Source organism: Cavia porcellus, unplaced genomic scaffold (assembly GCF_034190915.1).
Source record: "Cavia porcellus strain 051 isolate PalLab524CR breed Dunkin Hartley unplaced genomic scaffold, mCavPor4.1 scaffold_8, whole genome shotgun sequence".
Classification (NCBI taxonomy): domain Eukaryota; kingdom Metazoa; phylum Chordata; class Mammalia; order Rodentia; family Caviidae; genus Cavia; species Cavia porcellus.
This window is the reverse complement of record NW_026947491.1, coordinates 40,807,625-40,827,284: the sequence shown is the minus strand read 5'-3', so window position 1 is coordinate 40,827,284 and position 19,660 is coordinate 40,807,625. Positions and strand designations below refer to the sequence as shown.

General features: G+C 44.0%; 1 protein-coding gene across 19 annotated transcripts in view; it reads right to left on the bottom strand.

Moving 5' to 3' along the window:
• Positions 1 to 5,346: 5,346 nt before the first annotated feature.
• Positions 5,347 to 19,660, bottom strand: part of LOC106028986 (proline-rich protein 36-like) — a 66,699-nt gene continuing 52,385 nt past the window's right edge. For 14 of the 19 annotated variants that reach the window (XM_063254692.1, XM_063254689.1, XM_063254694.1 and 11 more), the window contains one exon: positions 5,347 to 19,492. In XM_063254692.1, the coding sequence (XP_063110762.1) occupies positions 7,609 to 9,426 (1,818 nt within the window). In that variant the 5' untranslated portion in view covers positions 9,427 to 19,492 and the 3' untranslated portion in view covers positions 5,347 to 7,608. The remainder of the gene's footprint in view (positions 19,493 to 19,660) is intronic. The other 5 variants (XR_010049264.1, XR_010049265.1, XR_010049266.1 and 2 more) reach the window with 2 other exon arrangements.

The window sequence follows — 19,660 nt, the reverse complement described above, 5'->3', positions numbered from 1 at the left end:
CTTGGTATCTTCCCAAAAGAATTAAAAACATCACACCACAACAATATATATGCACCCATGTTTATAGCAGCACAATTTGTAATAGCCAAATCCTGGAAACAACCCAAATGCCCAACTGACTGAAGAATGGATAAAAAAGATGTGGTATTTTTTATACAATGGAGTGCTACTCAGTCATAAAGAAGGATAAGCTTCAGACTTTTATAGGTAAATGGATGAAACTTGAGACCATACTCATAAGTGAAATAAATCAAACACACAAGTATAAACATTTATTGTCTCACTAGTGTGAAAAGCTGAAAGAAATAATATATGTCTATGTATATAAAAAGATAGTTAAAATAGTTATACTACTGATTTCTCTGAGTTCATTGAAGAGAAAGATTTATGATGGTATTGTTCAGACAATTGAATGCAGATGTCTTGTGCTCTGGGTGACTGATTTGGAATGACAATGTGCAATGTATGTACCATCATTGCCATGATTGATGTTTTTTGACATTTTGTTTTTTCTCTTTGAAATAAAATGGATTTGAAAAAAGAAAAGAATATCCAAAAACCCCAGCTACTAAGTCTTGTATGTAGTTCAGGCTGGCCTTGAACTCACTGTGATCCTTCTGTCTCAGCCTTCTGCCTGCTGGGGTTACAGCCTTGTCCACGACATCTGGCAAAAGTTTGTCCGTTTTGTTTTGTGTTACTTTTGAGAAAGAGTGTCACTATGTAGTTCAGACTGACCCTGAACTTACTACGTAGCCAAGGCTGGCCTCAAACTCACAGAGATCCTCCTGCTTCAGCCTCCTGAGTGATGCTGGAGTTATAGAAGTGTGCCACCACACCTGGCCACAAAAGCTTGTTTTTCAGAACAGAAATTCATATATTTCATCAGAAAAGGTACTTATATTAAAAAACATTTCTAGCTTTGATACAAAAGTTGCTAATGCCTTACAAGGCAAAAGTCAATCTGTGAGGTTGGATATTCCATATTTATTTGTGTTTCTCTTCGATAAGAAGCAATATAGTACTAGAAGGAACAGCATCCAAAGCAATGCAGTCAGACAAAGTTACCTGGCCCTGGAAAGACTGTCGGGGGTCTGGGACACAGCACAGCTCTGTACTGAAAAGGCACCTACCTTGTAATTCTGTCTGCCTCGTTCCCAATTTAGAATGGTTTCCTTAAGGTGCCACCCATTTGTGGCTGCTCCCATAACACTATGGCTGTTTGCCAGCTACTGAAATGTACGTGCTGTTATTTAAGGCTAACCTTTCCTCTTGAGAATATTTTCTGGTTATTATTTTTTCTGTCTCCTACATCGTTATTCCCCACCCCCCAGCCAATTTGCTATTTTTGTCCCTCAGCATGAAGAAACGCCCTTCTGTCTCTAAAAGGAAATACCCTATCTTGACTTCACCTGCCCCTGTGGCTGCTCTCCCCTTTCTACCCTGTCCTTTATGAAGCATCTCCTGGAGGGGATTCTCTCCAACTGCCACCTCCACATCACTCCCCATACGCTTAAACCCACTGTGACCAGGCTCCCTGTCCTCGGCTACTGCTTTGCCCAGGTTGTCGATGGCCTCCACGTCACCAAGGCCATGTCGGTTCTCGGAGCTCAGCGCCATTTGACACTGCGGATGATCCCTGTGAAGCATGTCCTTGAAGCTCCTTCCTCCCCGTGTGCAGGACTCGACTGCTTTCCTTCCTTGCTGCTCAGCCATTATTGTTTTCTCTATAGGTTCTCCAACCCTAATGACTTCTCATCCCATCCCACCATGGCCATTCTTTGCTGACCTCGTCCAATCTCCTGCTTGATATTTTCTCCATGCATTGTGTACCCGTGTTTCCAGCCCACAGTGCTTTCCAGATTTCTAGACCCGCATAGCTAATGGCCGGTGGTCCTTCTCTGCTTGATTATCTAGTTGGTGTCTCGCCCTAAGCTCAGAATCTTTCTGCCCTAACAAGTTCCTCCTCCCTTTTCTCATTTCTGTTAAGTGGCAACTCCATTTTCTGGCACACTGAACCCCAAACCTTGCAGTCGTAGTTGACTCTTTTTTTTTCTGTCCTTCTCCTGTCAGCCTAAAAAACAAATACTGTTGATTCTACCTTTTAAACACAGCTGAGCAGGCGCAGTGGCACACACCGCAGCTTCAATGGCACATGCTGAAGTTGGAGCTATGTGGAAAGCTTACAAAGGAGGATCACTTGAGCTCAGGAGTTCAAAACCAGCAGCAAGAGCCCACCTCAGATAATAATAATAATAATAAATATATCTGTAGCAGGACCACTTTCACTCTCTCCACTGTAACCATCTGTAACCAGTGCCACAGTCCCTGCCCCTTCCCCTCCACCAGCCTTTGCACTGTCCATCCTAGTACAGCTGCCAGACGACCCTGGCTGAAAACCTCCTGAATGCTTTCCTCCTGTGGTGGCTTGTCTCCAGGATGGCTGCCATCAGGCCCTTCCTTCCCAGCCAGGCCCTAGTGGCCATTCGAGCCCAGCATAGCCACCTCTATGTAGACAGCCAGTGAGCTGCTTGCTGTCTCTATAAATTATCCCTTTTTTGAGAATTCATATAAATAGAATTATATAATATATAGTCCTTTGTAATTATGCTACTAATTCTGTTAGTCTAAGGAAAGGAATAGTGCTCATATTGTTCGATCAGTTTTGCATTCCCATATCTGGCAAGCTGAGCAACTTTTTTTTTTTTTTTTAAGACTAGTCAAGTGCAGTAGTGAGAAGGGGGGAATGAGTAGAACAAGGAGTTCAATCTGTACTGACTGTGAACCATCAATTGAGATAACTCACTACCTTCGGACCAGCCTGAGCAACTCTTCTGTTTTTCTTTTTTGTCTTTTTTAAGCTAGAGTCTCACTATGTGATTCAGGAAAGCCTTGAGCTCATTTTGTAGCCCAGACTGGTCTCAAATTCACAAAGATCCTCCTGCCTCAGCCTCCTGAGTGTGGGATTACAGGTGTGCACCACCATGCCCAGCTTGAGCAACTCTTTAGAAGGCAACAGTATGTAAAATAATAACCATTATTAAATTCCTTCATGTTGTCTTGAAATCTTATATCACTATTGTTTTGGGTTTTTGTTGTCATTTGTTTCTTTCTGATTTAAAAAATATATATATACATATACACATATAGTCTTTTGTCTAGGTTTTTTCAGTTAGTACAGTAATTTGAGGTTAAACTATGTAACATTTATCAGTATTTCAATCCCTGTTGTTGTAGAATACATTCAACTGTAGCGATACAGAATATTTTGTCTATCTATTCATCACTTGATGAACATAAGATGTTAACTGTGGGTTTTCTTAGATGACTTTGCTCAGGTTGAGAAGTTTCTTTTGTTTTGTTTTTTTTTAAGGCAGGTGTCTCACTGTGTTGCCTAGGCTGACCTTAAACTCTTGGGCTTGGGGCCAGGGGTTTGGCTCAGTGGTGTAAGTGCCTGCTTGGCAAATGTGAAGTCATGAGTTTGATCCCGGGCACAAACAAACTCTTGGGCTAAAGTGATCTTCCTGATTCAGCCTCCTCAGTAGTTAGAACTTTGGGCATGTGGCACTGAACCTAGCATGCAGTTCCTTTTTATTCCTAGTCTGTTGAATTTTTTTAAAATAATGAATGGAAAAAAATAAAATAATGAATGGATTAGAAAATGTCAAATGCTTTTCCTATATCTATTGATATGCTCATGTAGTTGTTTGTTTTTGTTTTTTATGTAGGGTCTATGTAGTTCAGGCTAGCTTTGAACTTGTTTATGTAGCGCAGGGTGATCTTGAACTCATAGTGATCCTCCTGCCTCAGCCTCCTGAGTGCTAGGATTACAGGTGGGGGCCACTATGGTTGGCTAGGAATATTTAAACTTTCTATTTCTTCTCTTTTTCCTCTTTTTGATACTGAGAATCAAACTCAGGACGTTGAGCTTACCAGGCAGGTGCTGTCCCCAGCCCTCCTTTTCCTTTCCTCCTCCATCTCCTCCTCCTCTTTCTCTTCTGTGCTTTATTGGTGGGATCAGGGATTGAACCCAGGGGCACTCTCCTACTGAGCTACAACCCAGCCTTTTCTAATTTTTGTTTTGTTTTCTTTTGTTTGGTACCAGGAATCAAACTCATGACCTCATGCTTTCCAGGCAGGAGCTGTGCCACTGAGCTATATCCCCGACCCTTTACTTTTTTTTTCTTTTTTGAGACAGTCTTGATAAATTGCTCAGGCTGTCCTCATTCAGTCCTCTTGCCTCAGCCTCTCGAGTAGCTGGTATTACAAGCCTGTATGTGCTTTAACTTTCCTATAGTAGAAGCTGATTGAGATTTGTGGAAGAAGCGGTTTTCCATTGCTCTCACACAACAGCCATCAACACAGACTTCTGCTACTAAGTGTAGGTGAGTTTCCTCCACTCTCAAGCAAACAGGCAGGGCTGCAGCAGACACCACCCGGGTGTCCTCAGATTCAGTCCGGACATTCTTCCTGGGGGCAGCATCTCTCCCCCCAGGCCACTCTCCCCCTCCTGATGCCACAAGCACCCAGGGTTTTTCTTGTGTCTATAAACTGAGTTCCCCACAGCCCCTTCCTAGTGGTAGATTAATTTGCTAGAGAAGCTCACTCACAACACTTAGGGAAGCATTTATATTTCCTGACTTACATTTAGTATGCAGGCTGTTAGCAAGGATGCTCATGAAGTGAGGGCCAGCCTGAGTGCGGGAAGGAGCACTGGCTGAGCTCCTAGGCCCTCTTTCTGGTAGTGCTCCCAAGAATCTCCAAATCTCCAGATGCTCAGCTCTCCAGAAGCTCTATAATCCAGGTTTTTTTTTTTTTGCTTTTTGGTTTTTTTTTGGTTTTTTTTGTTTGGGGGGGGCGTTGCTATGCACTGGGGATTGAACCCAAGGTCTTTTTCACTAAGCTATAACCCTAGCCTCCTTTTAAATTTTACTTGAGGCAAGATCTCTCTGAGTTGCCCCAGGCTGAGCTCCCAGAGTGCTGGGATTACAGATGTGTGCTATGGAGCCCGCTTTTTTTTAGACAGAAGCTTCTTTATATACGCATGCTAATTAAATCAATGGCATTTGATAATTAACTCAGGGATTGAGGGGGTCAGGCTGAAAGTCCCAGGCCTCTAATCATGCCTTGATTTTGCACCAGCCCCCATCCTGTAGCTACCTAGGGGCCCAGATATTAGTTAATCATTTGCACATGAAAACGCTTACACTTTGGAGATTCCCAAGATTTTAGAAGCTGTGTGCCAGGAAACAGGGACAAAGATCAAACATCTATTTCACAACTTTGTAAGCCTTTTCTTCTTTCTGACATATACTTCCTGATAGAGTTATTTCCAAAAGATGAAAAATATAAAATAAAAAGCGGCCTTTATTCTGAGAACACGGAGAGAGATGACCGGCAACCCCCACCGCTGGCGTCCAGCGATCTCTCCGGCGGACACGCGGCGTGGGGGCCTGTAAATAGCCTCGGTTTGGGGTGGAACCTAAGGCGGGCATTAGGGATACATAGGTAGCCCATTGGTCCTAGGTTTGGCGCCATATGTAAATTCCCAGGGGCGGGAAGATGGCGTCACAGGTAACTTCCTAGGGGCAGGGCAAGATGGGGCTTCCTGCTTCCGGTTGTGGCTTTCCTGGCTACAGTGTCCTGTCTGGGCCAAACCTTTCATATCCCGTCTTATGGTTATTATTATGAAAAGGGGCGAAGATTTCTCTCTTTAACTACTTCCTGCTGGCAAAGGGCGCTGTACTGGAGCCTAGGGGAGTCGACGGGATGAAGGTTGATGCCCAGGTAGACGCTGGTGCCAGGAGTTTTAGCCAGGACAACTTCACTGGTGAATGCACATATGTCAGACTGGAAAAACAAAGAGACAAGATGTTATGAGGAGACATGGCACTGTCATATTTAAGGACCCAGGTGAGGTAGAAGGAAAGGTGCCTTTGATTTAGACATATCATTCTATCAGGACCATGTTGAGGTAGAAACATTTCCACGGTGAGGCAGAATTCTGAAAATTAAACATGGGGTTAGGAGGAGTGGAGTTTTGAGAGGTGATTACTCCCCCATCTGAAAGCATAAAAGTTAAGACGGTAGGTTGGTGAGGCTTGTCTCTGGTATGCATGATGTTGGAGTCTGTAGGCAATACTGTTAAAGAGTCCTGCTGTAAAAATGGTCATTAATAGAATGGAAGAAATTAGGAACCAAAGTGGATAACAAAACATGACTTGGCCTGTTAACTGTGGCTGCGCGGCCTTTGTGAGACGGAGATGGGTAGGTGACAGAAGATGAGATGACCACTCAGAATGATCAGATTTAGGGCTGGAAGGACACCTCTTAGCCTGAGCGATGTGAAACCAGGATGGCAGTCCAGCAACTTTGATTTGGGCATGGGTCGCTGTATCCTGGTTGTAGTCCTTGGAATGATTTGCTGTAACAGAACTTTAGCAAGTATGAGAAAGGCTTTTATGTATCCTGAGAAAGTATAAACCAAGTGAGAAGACAAAAACGTATCTGTGAGTCTTGACCAGGGTTACCTGAGAAATTGGTGAATAAAATAGGAAGGGGGTGGTCTATATCACTGAGGAAGGGTCCACCAGCGACAACAGGTGGAAGCTGTTGAGGCCTCAGTGTGTCTAAGTTAGCCTGTATAAAAGGCATTTTAAGATTTAGGACTGGGACCTGCACAAAATAGGCCCTGTTTATAAATGGCATAGGTTGACCATCAATACCCCATCATAGAGACTGAGGACTTAATATAGCAGCCTGAATACTCAGGAAGAACTCTGTATATATGGCCTCTATGTCCACAAATATAGAGAATGTCTTACCTGAGACTGTAGTGCGACTTGGAATCTGAGACAGACACCTTAAAGGGGGCTGTTGTTGCCCTGAACCCCCTCAGCCTCCAGCAGCGATTTTCTGTCGGTGACGAATCTGGCAGTGTCGACATTTCCTGTGAGGGCTAGAACTTAGGATGGCTTACCCACTCTCTGGTGGCTAGGACAGTCCAGCGGCCCTGGAGTAAGGTCTCAAAGAATGCCAGGATGGGGCATTTTCTTGTCCAGTATCTTCTGCTGCATTTGAGCGTGGTCCATGGAGGGGGCAGGCAGCTCCACCTTGTGTAGGTTTACCTGTCTCAGAACTCCAAGTGTCACAAGTGTTAAAAATATGAAAAACCATATTAAGATCTCTATAAGGTTTGAAGGTCAAGTTTTGTCTTTTTGTTTGGGATTTGGACTATAGTAGAATTAAGTAAATATGCAGGAATATCACTTTTTTTTTATAGGGTGACACGTAGAATTAACAAAGCTTTAGTCTGCCAAACAAGGCTTTAATGGAAACGTTTTGCAGTAAAGGTTTAGCAATCTTATGAATAAATCAAAACTGATCTAATACTGTCAAATTCTGAACACATTTACTTTTAAAGTTGTTATTTGCAGTAGTATGAACCAAGACAAATAAAATAAAACTTTGAAGAAAACCCTTGTCTTGAAAGAGAGCTAGTGGTTCCCAGCAAAAAGGAAATTTATTACCTTAGTTGTTAAACAGGAGATTGGTGAAGGTTTTGATTGATAAACAAGGCTGGTAAAATTATCAGGTGGCCAATAACCTTGATTAAATGGTTTGAGAATTGTAATAAAAGCATCTTTTGAGCGGAGCCAAATTGTAAAAAAGCATGCCTGAGCAGAGCCGCTGAGCTGCTGTTTCACGGCACTCCGGCAGAGCACGCCCAGTGGGTGGGGCAAGCGCTGGGATGTAGCGCGCAGGGGCGGGCTCGGACTGCCCCCGGAAACGTGTAAGGTGGCAGCGGCGGCGACGGCGACGCACAGGGGAGGGAGGGGCTGGGACGGCGCATGGGGGAGGGGCTGGGAGGCGGCCCGACACAGCGCGTGAAGCTGGAACTGCTCGCAGGGCTCGAGGATTAGAAAGCCAATTTAGGAACACAGCTGGGTTTTGATTAGCTTCCTGGACCTGTTTTAAAAATTTGTTATAGTTAGTATGCTTGTCCTGCTCTGGCACAGCTATAGGCCCAGAGTCATTATAAACGTCCTTAAAATGTAAATCATAACCATTAGTAATAAATTTAAATTGCCTGATATAATTCTGTGGGTCAACAGAGAGGCTACCTAATTTAAGGGTAATCTGAGATAGATCAGAAAGGGAAAAAGGCACATGGATGTTAACAAGTTCCTTGGGGCCAACTTGCTCCCGAAGCGGTAGCAGAGCCTGAGGAGGTTCTGGAACAGAGGGCTTTTGAGCAGCCATCCTTCCGATAGGCGCATGTGAGCAATCATCTGTAGAGCGGCTACAGAGCTGCTGCCGGTCACCCTGGGAAACACGAGCAGATGGCATCTCACTGTGTGCCTTGTAGCTAGAGGACTGCTGTCGGCAGCACAATGAAGCGTCATGTGCACTGCAACAGGGCGGCTGTTGTAGTTCACAAGAGGAGCCACAAGGAGACGCCTGTTGACAGTAAGGGTCCTGGAAACATGGCGGCACCCTGTCACGTAACCCGAAACATGGCGGCGCCTGGGAACATGGCGGCGCCCTGTCGCGTGACCCGAAACATGGTGGCGCCCTGTCGCCATGTGGCCCTCCAGAACATGGCGGCGCCATGCCACGTGGCAGAGGGTTGCAACATGGCGACTGTTCCCCGCGCAAGCTGGAACAATCACGCGACCTGCTGGAAGGACATAGCGAGCGAGACCTAGTATGGTGGGCAGGCGGTGAGAATGCTGTAGGGGATACAGAATTCTCAGGAGAGGAAGTCGGAGACTGTGAGGAAGCGCTAACAGAGGGATTAAAGCTGCTGGGAGAGTTATGGGTCCCAGGAGAAGGCGGGGGAGAGGATGGAACATCGGGAGATAACTGCGACACAGAGGGATTAGAGCTGCTGGGAGAACTATGGGTCCTGGAAGGCGGAGAGGGAGACGATCGTACAGTGGGAGGTATCTGCAATGGAGAGGAATTAGAGCTGCTGAGAGAATCAGGCACAGGGGGAGGAGAAAGCGGTCCGGTGGGAGGTAACGGCAGGGAACGAATTTGGTGGTAGGCAGGCGGCGGCTGGGAAAACAATGGAGGGCAGGACGGAAAAGTTTGTGGCGCAGTAGACTTAGCTAAAAGTATCTCAGCGGGAGCACAAGACTTAATGAGAGATGGGCGTGTTCTCAGAATAAGAAAGGCTTGGACATAAGGGAGTTCCAATAACTTGTTGCCAGCTTGACAAAAATCATACAAGTTCCTGAGAATGCAGGGGTCAAATGTTCCTTGCCGAGGCCAAGGCTTGCCGATAAGCGGGTAGGTTGGCCAGACCTCCTGGCAGTAAAAAGTTAGTTGTTTAGTTTTTATGGTACCTTTAATTTTTAGAGTACGTAAATTGGAAATTAGGCATCGTAAAGGCGTCTTTTGGGAGTTAGAAAATACGTTCCCCATGACTGATTCAGGCAAGAAAAAAAAACCGGAGGTCCAGAAAAAAGTCGTCACTTATTTGTGGTACCACGCGGCGGCTACGGTTCCAAACCGTAAACTCCAGTCGTCACTGAGAGATTTACGAATGGAGTCTACGTGGGGTCAGTAACAGTTTTGCCCGTGAAAGCGCAAGGCTTTAAGGGAAGTGAGGCATTCTTTCAGTGTGGGCGGTCCCAAAAATCTCTGCTTTGGGCTATCCGAACCCAAAGAACGTGAGAGATTTTGTGGGCGCAGGTTTGCCCAGAAAGAACCCTGCCCTGGGCGGTCCTAAGGACGTGAAAATGCACAGACCCACGCAGACGGGGAGAACATTCCACTGGGGCTGCCCAGTGCGAAAAGTTCTCCGGGGAGTGCTCACCTGAAATCAGTCTGGCCGATGCGGAGTGCAGGCGGCTGGCGACAGGAACGTCTCGGGAGAGGAAAAAGCTCGGGATTAATCCAGGATGTTATCTGGTTATCGGCTAGAAGACTTTGGGTATGTGGCCCAACAGTCAGTTGCCTGCCGATAGAGTCACGGCAACAAATGATAGAGTTATTTCCAAAAGATGAAAAATATTAACAAAAGATGAGAAATATAAAATAAAAAGCGGCCTTTATTCTGAGAACACGGAGAGAGATGACCGGCAACCCCCACCGCTGGCGTCCGGCGATCTCTCCGGCGGACACGCGGCGTGGGGGCCTGTAAATAGCCTCGGTTTGGGGTGGAACCTAAGGCGGGCATTAGGGATACATAGGTAGCCCATTGGTCCTAGGTTTGGCGCCATATGTAAATTCCCAGGGGCGGGAAGATGGCGTCACAGGTAACTTCCTAGGGGCAGGGCAAGATGGGGCTTCCTGCTTCCGGTTGTGGCTTTCCTGGCTACAGTGTCCTGTCTGGGCCAAACCTTTCACTTCCTTCTCAGTACTTCTAGCCCTAGCTGATTCCCATAAATTTTGAAATGTTGTTTTCATTCTTATTCAGTTTAAAATTCCCCTTAGGGTATCTCTTTGACCCATGGACAATTTTGAAATCTGTTTAACTTCCTAATACTTGGGGATTTCTAAGATTTCTTTCTGTTATTGATTTTTTAAACTTAATTTCCAAATACTTAACATATTTCTCACTCTTATTGATTTCTAACTTTATTCCGTGTGGTCAGAGAACACGGTTTGTTGGTTTTTTGTTTTCTATCCAGTCTGGCAGCTTCTTTCATTCTCTTACAGTGTTTAGACCCTTCATAATTAGTTTTGTTTTGAGATACTGGGGACTGAACTCAGGGCCTTACACATGCTACACAAAAGCTCTACCCCTGAGATACCTTCTCAGCCCTTTCATTTTATTCTGAGGTGTGGTCTAGCTATGTTGTTCAGTGTAGCCTGGAACTTGCAATCTCCTGCCTCAGCCTCCCAAGTAGCTAGGATTACAACCATGTGCCACTATTCGTGTAATTTCTAATGTGAATAGATTTACATTTGCTATTTTGGTGTTCGTTTTTCTCTATGTTCTCTGTATTTTTGTTCCTTTCATCTTCCTTTAAAGCTTCTTTTCTGTTAGTACCACTCCACATAGTACTAGTAATTCAATCCAAGGCTTTCACACTGAGCTATAATGCAAACTTTTATGTATTTTTGTTTGTTTTGTGACCTTGTGCTTGCAAGGCAGGCGCTTATGCCACTGCCCTGTTTATTTTGTTTTCTTTGTCTTGTTTTTTGGAGACAGGGTCTCACTATGTAGTCCAGGCTGACCTTAAAGTCACTGTGGAGCCCAAGCAGGCCTCAAACTTAAAGGACAATCCTCCTGCCTCAGCCTCCTGAGCACTAGGATTACAGGTTTGAGCCACCATGTCCAGCATTCTTTTTTTTTTTTCTTTGATTCTTTAAACATGATTTCTTTTAGTTCTTCAAACATATTTATAATCGTCACTATGTGTGCCTTTCTTGACTAAATCCAACTTCTATTTTTGACTATTGCTTTTCCTGACAATGGGTCATACTTTCCTGTGTCTTTACCAATTTCATTTTATTTGTTTATTTTTTTATCTTTTTGAGACAGGGTCTCACTACACAGTTCAGGCTGGCCTTGAGCTCACTTTGTAACCCAGGCTAATCTAGAACTTGCAATGATCCTTCTGCCTCAGCCTCCTGAGTGCTAGAATTACAGGCAGGTGCCTCCACTCCTGGCTGCCAATTTTATTGAAAACTAAATATTTTAGATAACATATAGTAGTGACTCTGAATTCTGATTTTTTTTTTTTTTTTTTACTTGCATAGTCTACGGTTCAGTAACTTGCCTGGGCTAAATCTGTGAAATCTGTCTCCTCTGAGGTGTGTGGTTGCTGATCTCCCTGCTCAGTTTATTTTCTCTGAAAGAATCTAACTTTGGACAGATTGTTCCTGTCCCAGTAAGTAGCCCAAGAATCAATCAGTAATGGAGCAAAGTCTTGTGCTGAAACATCTCAAGCCAATTCTGCATTGATGAATTTCTGTTTGGGCTGTGGAGCACATGATTCAAAGTTCAGGGTGTTTCCAATACTGTCATTTACTTCACTTTCTGTTGGACCTTTCTCCATCTCTGTGTGGAAAGAGAATGTATAGAATCCGGCCTCTATGTTCTCCATTGTAAATGTGTGCAGCTTCAGCCAGGAACATGCCTGCCCTGCCACAGCTGTAACTCAGGTGAGCACAGCAGGATCATAGCCTTCCCCTGCCAAAGCAACTGATGCCTGTTTGACAGCAAAACTGCTCCTCACTGTATCCCAGACCTCAGCAACATCTTCTGAGGGGAGGGCTGGAAATGGCAGTGTCCTCCAGCGAGCATGCCACAGATTCCCACTGCTACCGCAGCATTCAGCAGTTACTCAAGCATAAACATTGCCGTTATTATATGCTGCTGGTCAGTTTCCAGAGTGCCCCAAATGGCTGTGGTTGTTTTGTCTACTGTGTGTTGTTTGTCCAGCTCTGTAGTTGTTTTTTTAGGAAGACGCCTACCTCTTCACTCTGCCACGGTTTTTCCAGATCCACAGTTGTCTTTTTAGGGGGATGTCACCCTCTTCAGTAACTATTTGATGAATACATGGGTAAATTCTCTGTACTTTGCCTCTTGCTTCCGCTTCCCTACTGAAACTGTCCTGTGAAAAGTTACCAGCAACCTCCTAGGCTCTGAGACAGACCAGGGCACAACTGCAGCTCGGTCAGCAATGGTGTACTTCACAAGGGCATCGTCTTCTCCAAGTGTTGGTTTATCACTTATGTTAAATGACTGAAATAACACACATGGTGTTATTGTGCTGTGATGCTATATATTTTCTGATTTTCGCTCATGGGTTCCTGGCTCATAACTTCCTCCTCAAGGCAAGTCACAAAAACTAGAATTTCTCTTTCCCAAGGTGAGTCACAACTTCTAATCTCCACCCCTGCCCCCACCTTTCTCTGTAGGAGCTGGCTGTAAAGAAAGTCTCTGAGTAACCTTGTCAAACAGTAGGTCATGAGACCCTCCCCTCGCCCGAGGGATTCTGCCCCATTCCCTGGAGGGAGAAATGAGGAACAAAGAGGTCAAGAAGGAGGCTGATACGCAACATTTACCTGTCCAGTCTATCAGCATGAGATCATACCCTTACTTTTAATCACGTTTTGACAGGTCTGTCCACGTGCCAACCATGCCTGTGCAGTGCAGCCTAATACCCTATGGGGCAGGGTTCAGAGAGCATCAGATAGCTGAGCACACACAGGCTCCTGGAGCAAGCTCGCTCTGAGAAGACAGCTTGCTTTGAGTACCTTCCACATACTTTGTCAGCTCCACATCTGGCCCCTTTGTAACATCCTTTATACTAAACCAGGAAATGTGTTTCCCTGAGTTAAATTTATGGTAAATTACCTAAAGCCAAAGAGATAATTATGGGAATGCTGATTTAAGGTGGGTCTCAGATTAAACCTACTAGTGTTTGTGACTGGCATTCACAGTGTGTGTGTGTGTGTGTGTGTGTGTGTGTGTGTCTATGGGGGAGGGGAGGACTAAGTCCTTAACCTGTAGGATCTGACACATCTCCAGGTAGTATCAGAACTAAATTGGATTTAATGTGAGGACTTTGTGAAAAAAAAAAAAAAAAAAAAAAAAAAGAATTAGATTTGAGGAGGCCAGCTTGCACCTACAGCAAAACTCACTCACTGCCTGCTTGGTGGGGAGAAATCCTCACACTTTCTGAGGTCACCGAAGTCTTCTTTTTTGTTAGGGCACAAGGACAGAGACAGGAAGAAAGATGCTTATTCTTTCAACTGTATTGTAAAGAAAGGTGGGTTCTGAGGAAGCATCTAGCTCGATACTTCTGGATTCTTTTCCAACCCAGTATTTGTCAGGAGCCTGAGTTCCTGCTCAGACTGTGGCGTCCAGGATGCCTGCTCTATCACCATTACACACCCGGTGGGAATGCGGGGATAAGATCACTAAAACCCTTTGAGATCGGACCTATTTACGTAACGATAAGGTATTATTATGCCTTATTATGGTGTTCTTTGGGAACTTTTAAAAAATCTCTCACTCTGGGAAATTCTGGTCATACTAAAAATTCTAAAAATAGGGAAGTACTTGAATTAGTTCCTTCAACTTATTTTTTCCTTGGACATTTTGACCACTGCAGTGTAAATATCTTCTAAAAGACCAGTTCCACAGTTATAAATCTTTTTTAATCATAAGGTTTTATATTTCTAAGTGCTTCTTCTAAGAATTGGAAGTTCAGGGACTGGGGATTTAGCTCAGCGGCATAAGTGCCTGCCTTACATGCAGGCAGTTGTGAGTTCGATCCCTGGTACCGATAAAAAAATGACAAAAAAAAAAAAGAATTAAAGTTCATTGTCTCCTAAATCAAAAGGTAAACATGAATTTGGTGTTAAAGACAGAGCAGAAAGAAAATAACCAAGCAGAATGTGAAGAATTTGAAATGAACACAGTGTGGTGAGGCCATTTGGGGACCCTGTTAGGGCCTACCTGAAAATTCAGCTCTCTGCAGACAGTGTATGCCTGGTTTTTTGTTTGTTTGTTTGTTTGTTTTAAATTTTTTTTGGTCTTTTTTGTTTTTCGTCTTTTTGAGACAGGATCTCTCTATGCAGTTCAGGTTGGCGTTGAGCTCACTTTGTGGCCCAACTCACAGTGATCCTCCTGCCTCAGCCTCCCGAGTGCTGGGATTACAGGTGTAAGCCACCACGCCCGGTTGACAGTGTATGTCTGAAAGAATGATTTTTAAAATGCTTTATTAAATTTCTTCCTCATCATCCTTCCTTTAATTAGCAGTGGACTATTTATGCTTCACTCTTGTCCCTTGTTTTTCCACTCATCAATCCTATTGCCAGCTCTTTGAAGGTGGACACCTTCCCTACACCTGGCGCTGCTCCTCATCATTACCTCCAGTCAACAATTCTGCCCTCCTGCTCCTTTACTTAGAAGCCTTCACTGTCCCTACATGTGAGCAATTCCCAGATTTTGTTTGATTACACATGCTTATCAGTGTAGTAAGATATGATATGTACACATGCGTATATAAACAATTACATACGTAATTTATTTTAAAATTATCCACTTGCTATTATATTTTATATAAATTATGAAGATTTACCAAAATAGGAAGTTTAAGAGGATGAGCTAAGACAAAAAAGCATGAATAGAATTTGTAATATTTTTTTCTCTGCACTTCCTGCACATGCAGCTCTAGAAAACTATTGTCTGTAGGGCAAAAGCAGGTTCTGCAAAACCATAGTCTTCAAACTGGGATCTAGGCCTCCTGAGTATTTAAGGGACTCAATTTGCAGATTCTGAGCTACTAGTATCCCCTCTGATGAAGGTGACCTGCCTGAGGATGGCTTACACTGAGCTGATTTCTCTGTCCTATCCTCTCCTCAGAATTGCTCTTAGCTTTCCAACAGGTTATTGCTCAGCTGTCTTGAACTGTATACGTGCTTTTACGCCAATCCAATGCACCTGCCTGTAGGAGAAAGCAAATAGAGAACTACGGAAGGGTGAGCTGTGTTTAATCCACTTGACAAATACAGTGTAGGCCTCTGTAAGGGCGGCCAGCCATCTTAGAATTTTAAATCACAGGAAAGAAGGTGGAAGGCTTTGCAGTTATTACAATTTTCTTTTTTTGTCAAAAAATGCAATTTAAAAGTGAAGGTAAACTTTTTCTAATACAAAAGTGAGTTTAATTGGTCTCTATGGGGATTGGTTTTGCCAATTAAATGATATTTTCTACAAATGGGATGAGCTGGGTCTGTGAATCTAAGCATTTTTTTTTCTTGCTATGCTGCCTAGGCTGGCCCTGAACCCCTGGACTGAAGCAATCTTCCCATCTCAGCCTCCTGGGTACCTGGGACTACAGGTGCATGCCACTGGGTACCAGCTTCAGAGTTAAGATTTCAACCATGAGGGGTATTCTAACTTAATTCTGGGGTACAAATAGATATTTTTCCATAGTCTGCTTCATGCATTTTGGAAAATAGTAATTATAGAACAAGCTAAAAGTCAAAGGAGAGGTCATATCTCAAAAAATTTTCCCTTGCTTTTTGCCAAACACAAATATTTGAACTCTGTGCTTGAGTGCTGTAGGAATAACTAGCCTTTTTATACTGGGCTTACCAGAAATAGTAATGAGTGTTCTAGGGATGCCCGTGAGCAAAGTAACAGGTAGTTTGCTAAGTGGCTCTGTTGCGAGTGTGAGGCTCCACGTGAGTAAACAAGTTAATGAAGTAAGTAGGGCCAGAGAGGAAACATTCCACTTGAAGGAAAAGCCTCATGTCTCCCGGGAGAGGAGTCTGGGATGGCTCAAGCAGCACTTGCTGCTCCTGCCCTGTGCCCATTCCCGTACCAAGTCAGTGGCCAAAAGCCCTACACAGAAGGATGTTTGGCCCTTTACTTAAGCCCACATTTAGTGCTGACTTGATACCAAACTACTTATTCAGTGCAAGATTCCTCTCCAAACACATTGGTAGAAGCAAGGTATGATAGATGGGGCATCAGCCATCAAAGATTTCCTGTACTAGTAACATCAGCAATCCCATAACAATCTGTTCATTCAAAATGGAAAATGAAGAAAGAAAACATACTTAGAAAAAAATATATATTTTTCTTTTTTTTTTTTCTTTTTTGTCTTTTTCGTTTTTACCAGTACCAGGGATCGAACTCACAACTGCCTGCTTGCAAGGCAGGTGCTTATGCCACTGAGCTAAATCCCCAGCCCCCCCAAAAATATATATTTTTCTAGTTTTCTAATACAATCTACCCATTCACCACAGTAGTGGAATTTTCTTTCTCATGTTTTCTTGGTTGTCTGAGCATCTTCTTTAGCTTTCCTATGGAGGATTAAGTTGTTTTGTTTGTCTTTTTAGATAGGGTCTCACTGTGTAGCTTAGGCAGACCCTGAACTCCTGTTCCTCCTGCCTTGACCTTTAGACTGCTGGGATTACAGGCATGAACAACCAAGCCTTCTCTATGGTCACGATGGCAGTAGAATCTAACAGCTTTCACCCAAAAAGGCTTAGTTGTTGAAGGATCTCCTTAAAACATGTTCTGCGTATGGAAGGCACGTGACAAGGACCCCAGAGACCATTCAGTGAGGCTCCACTCAGTTGCCTCATCAAAGAAGTTGCTAATGCTGCCCTTTTAGAAAAACTATTGCAAGCTCATCCCTTTGTTAGACTTGATGAGACCATCTCAAAATAAAAAGGGCTGGAGACATAGCTCAGTGTGAAGGCCCTGGGTTCAATCCCTAGTACTACCAAAAAAAAAAAAAAAAAAAAAAGTAATTATCAAACTCTGCAGAGCGAGAACTGTTTGATAATGTTTCCATTACAAATGTTTCTATCAGTAATACCATATTTCCTCTGATGGGTGGGCCAACTCTAATCTGCTCTAACATTCTGCTTTCTGCCAGTTCCTCAAGAGTAAAAGCTCCAACAAAATTTGCAACAATGGTGAAGGCAGCCTTACCATGAAAAACTATATGTATATAAATGTGTTCACAAATGGATTTAGACTCATGGGTGGAAAGGGTCTGTGGTCTCCTAAATAGAAAAATCTTCAACTGAATCAAAACTGACTTAAGAGTTTGGAAAATGTTAACAGGCTTACCAATCTTATATCAAGCACCACCAAAGCTACATTTTAACACCTCCCAGCTCTCGGATTTAATTTTATTTCTTTGACCCTCTTCACCTCTGAAATTCTTTCCATTCAGCAAAATCAGTTCCATTTAGGAGAACAAGTAGACAGAGACTTGTGTAGTGATAGAAAACAGTTTCAGCCCTGCGAGAGCAACTCCTGGTGTAATGAAATTATGCCTCTTTGCCTCCAAATATCCAGGCTTTCCTAGGAGACCAACAATATAATAAATGCCGGCTCATTTACGTTCAAGGACTCCTCAACACGGACACCATTTTCTAGTACAGTTCAGTTTAGTCGTTTTATAGAAAAGCAGATTGTGTGAGAACGCTACCTTGGAGCAAGAGGTTTTCCTAGGCAAAAAGCCTGGCCTTTATCTGCAACCCCCGCCCCTCCACCTTTCCTTGGTCGCAGGGCCTTGTAGCACGACAGGGTGTCCAGCAGATGGCGCCGCGGTTGAATTTTCGTGAACTCTTTCTGTGGCTGTGAGAAGCCTCGAAAAAACAGGAAGGGGATTTTTTAAAAGCACTCTGATTTTCAATACATACCGCCTTATTTGCTTTGAGAGGCACTTTTTATTTAAATTAGTTGAACTGCACTAGAGATATCTAAAAAGATCATTGATTACGGAACGTGAAATGCTTTTCTTTTTTTTTTAAGTTTCCAGTCTTTCAAAAATCTCCAACAGGTAAATTTTCAAAATACCACTGTCACAAGTGCACAGCGTTCAGAAGCCTTAGCCAGCGCGGGATGAACAAGGGCAGCTTCTAAACCGACCGACGAGGGCGTGGCGCCCACAGGCTCCCCGGCCTCCAGCGGAAACAGCCTTTGTGCCGCGGCTCCCGGACACAGCGCCGCCTGCCGGTGAGAGGGGACAAAGAGCTCGGCGCCCGCCCGCAGGGCGTGGGCCTGGCGCTCGCCGCCCTTATCGGACACTTGCTACCGGAAACCCACGAGGCAGGAAGTCCCCAACATGGCAGCGTCGCCTTGCCTTTCGGTCGTCGAGAACAGAAGGCTAGAGGACTGCGATAGTTTTGTTAGGCAGTGTTTTAGCGGGTGTAAAGGTTTTTAATGCTTCCTGAAGCTAAAAAGGATGGGTTTGATTTTTAGGGTAACACTATTATTTTACACAATCCTAGAGAAGAATAAAAAGTAGAATATTATGGATAGGGTTTCGTTTAATCTTGCTTTAATGAGATTTGTAAGATATAAAAAGCTGTTATGAGCCAAATTGAGAAAATGAGCTGTGGCAAGCAGGAAAAATGGGTTGAGTTTCAAGGTTGGATGTGATTATTTCTGCCCCTCATTTTTATTCCATGGTTGTTGCATGCCTTTTCTGGAGACCCTCCTCTCCCCACTTTTCTCTCTTCCCTCATTCGACAGGAGCCTCTGCACTCATCTGCTTAGAACACGTCATCGTCATCCACTGGGAGAGAAGCGTGGTACCACCTTTCTCCCCCTATGGCTGAAGCCCACAGAAGGATGACAGGTTGTGCTTCAGCTCTTCAGCCCGCCTGGCTGCTGGAACGGTAACGGGCAAGATGATGTCAGACTGCATTTGCCCTCTCTTTTGGTTGCCCTTCACTGAGCAGGTGCTCTCTCTCACAGAGCCCTTTCACTTTGTCCAAATGACTAGGGAATAACCTTCTAGTCTGCTTCCCCTGCAAGGATGCATTGCTTTAAGTATAAGAATCCTGCATCTCCATGTTTCTTCTAGTAAGAGAGTAAAGATCTATAGATGAATAATTTCGCAGATGAACACTTGGGTGGAAGTCATGTCGTTTGCTAGGTTCCCGCTTGACATAGATTCCCACCTTCCATCAGAGCAGGGCTGTAGACATTAATTATAAGCTGTAGTTCAAAACAGGACTCTTTCGTCTAGTAGCACCAGAAACACTCAAATTAGGACTGGAAGAGAAAGAAGGACGTAGGACTTGTAAGAGACTTGAGGTGTAGCGCTCAGTCAGGATCCAACCAGATGCACCCTGAGAGCTCAATATTTGAAGGAGAGAATAAAAGACTTGATATATAGTAACTTTTAGTGAATCGGGCCAGATCCAGGAAGCTGCCTGACAT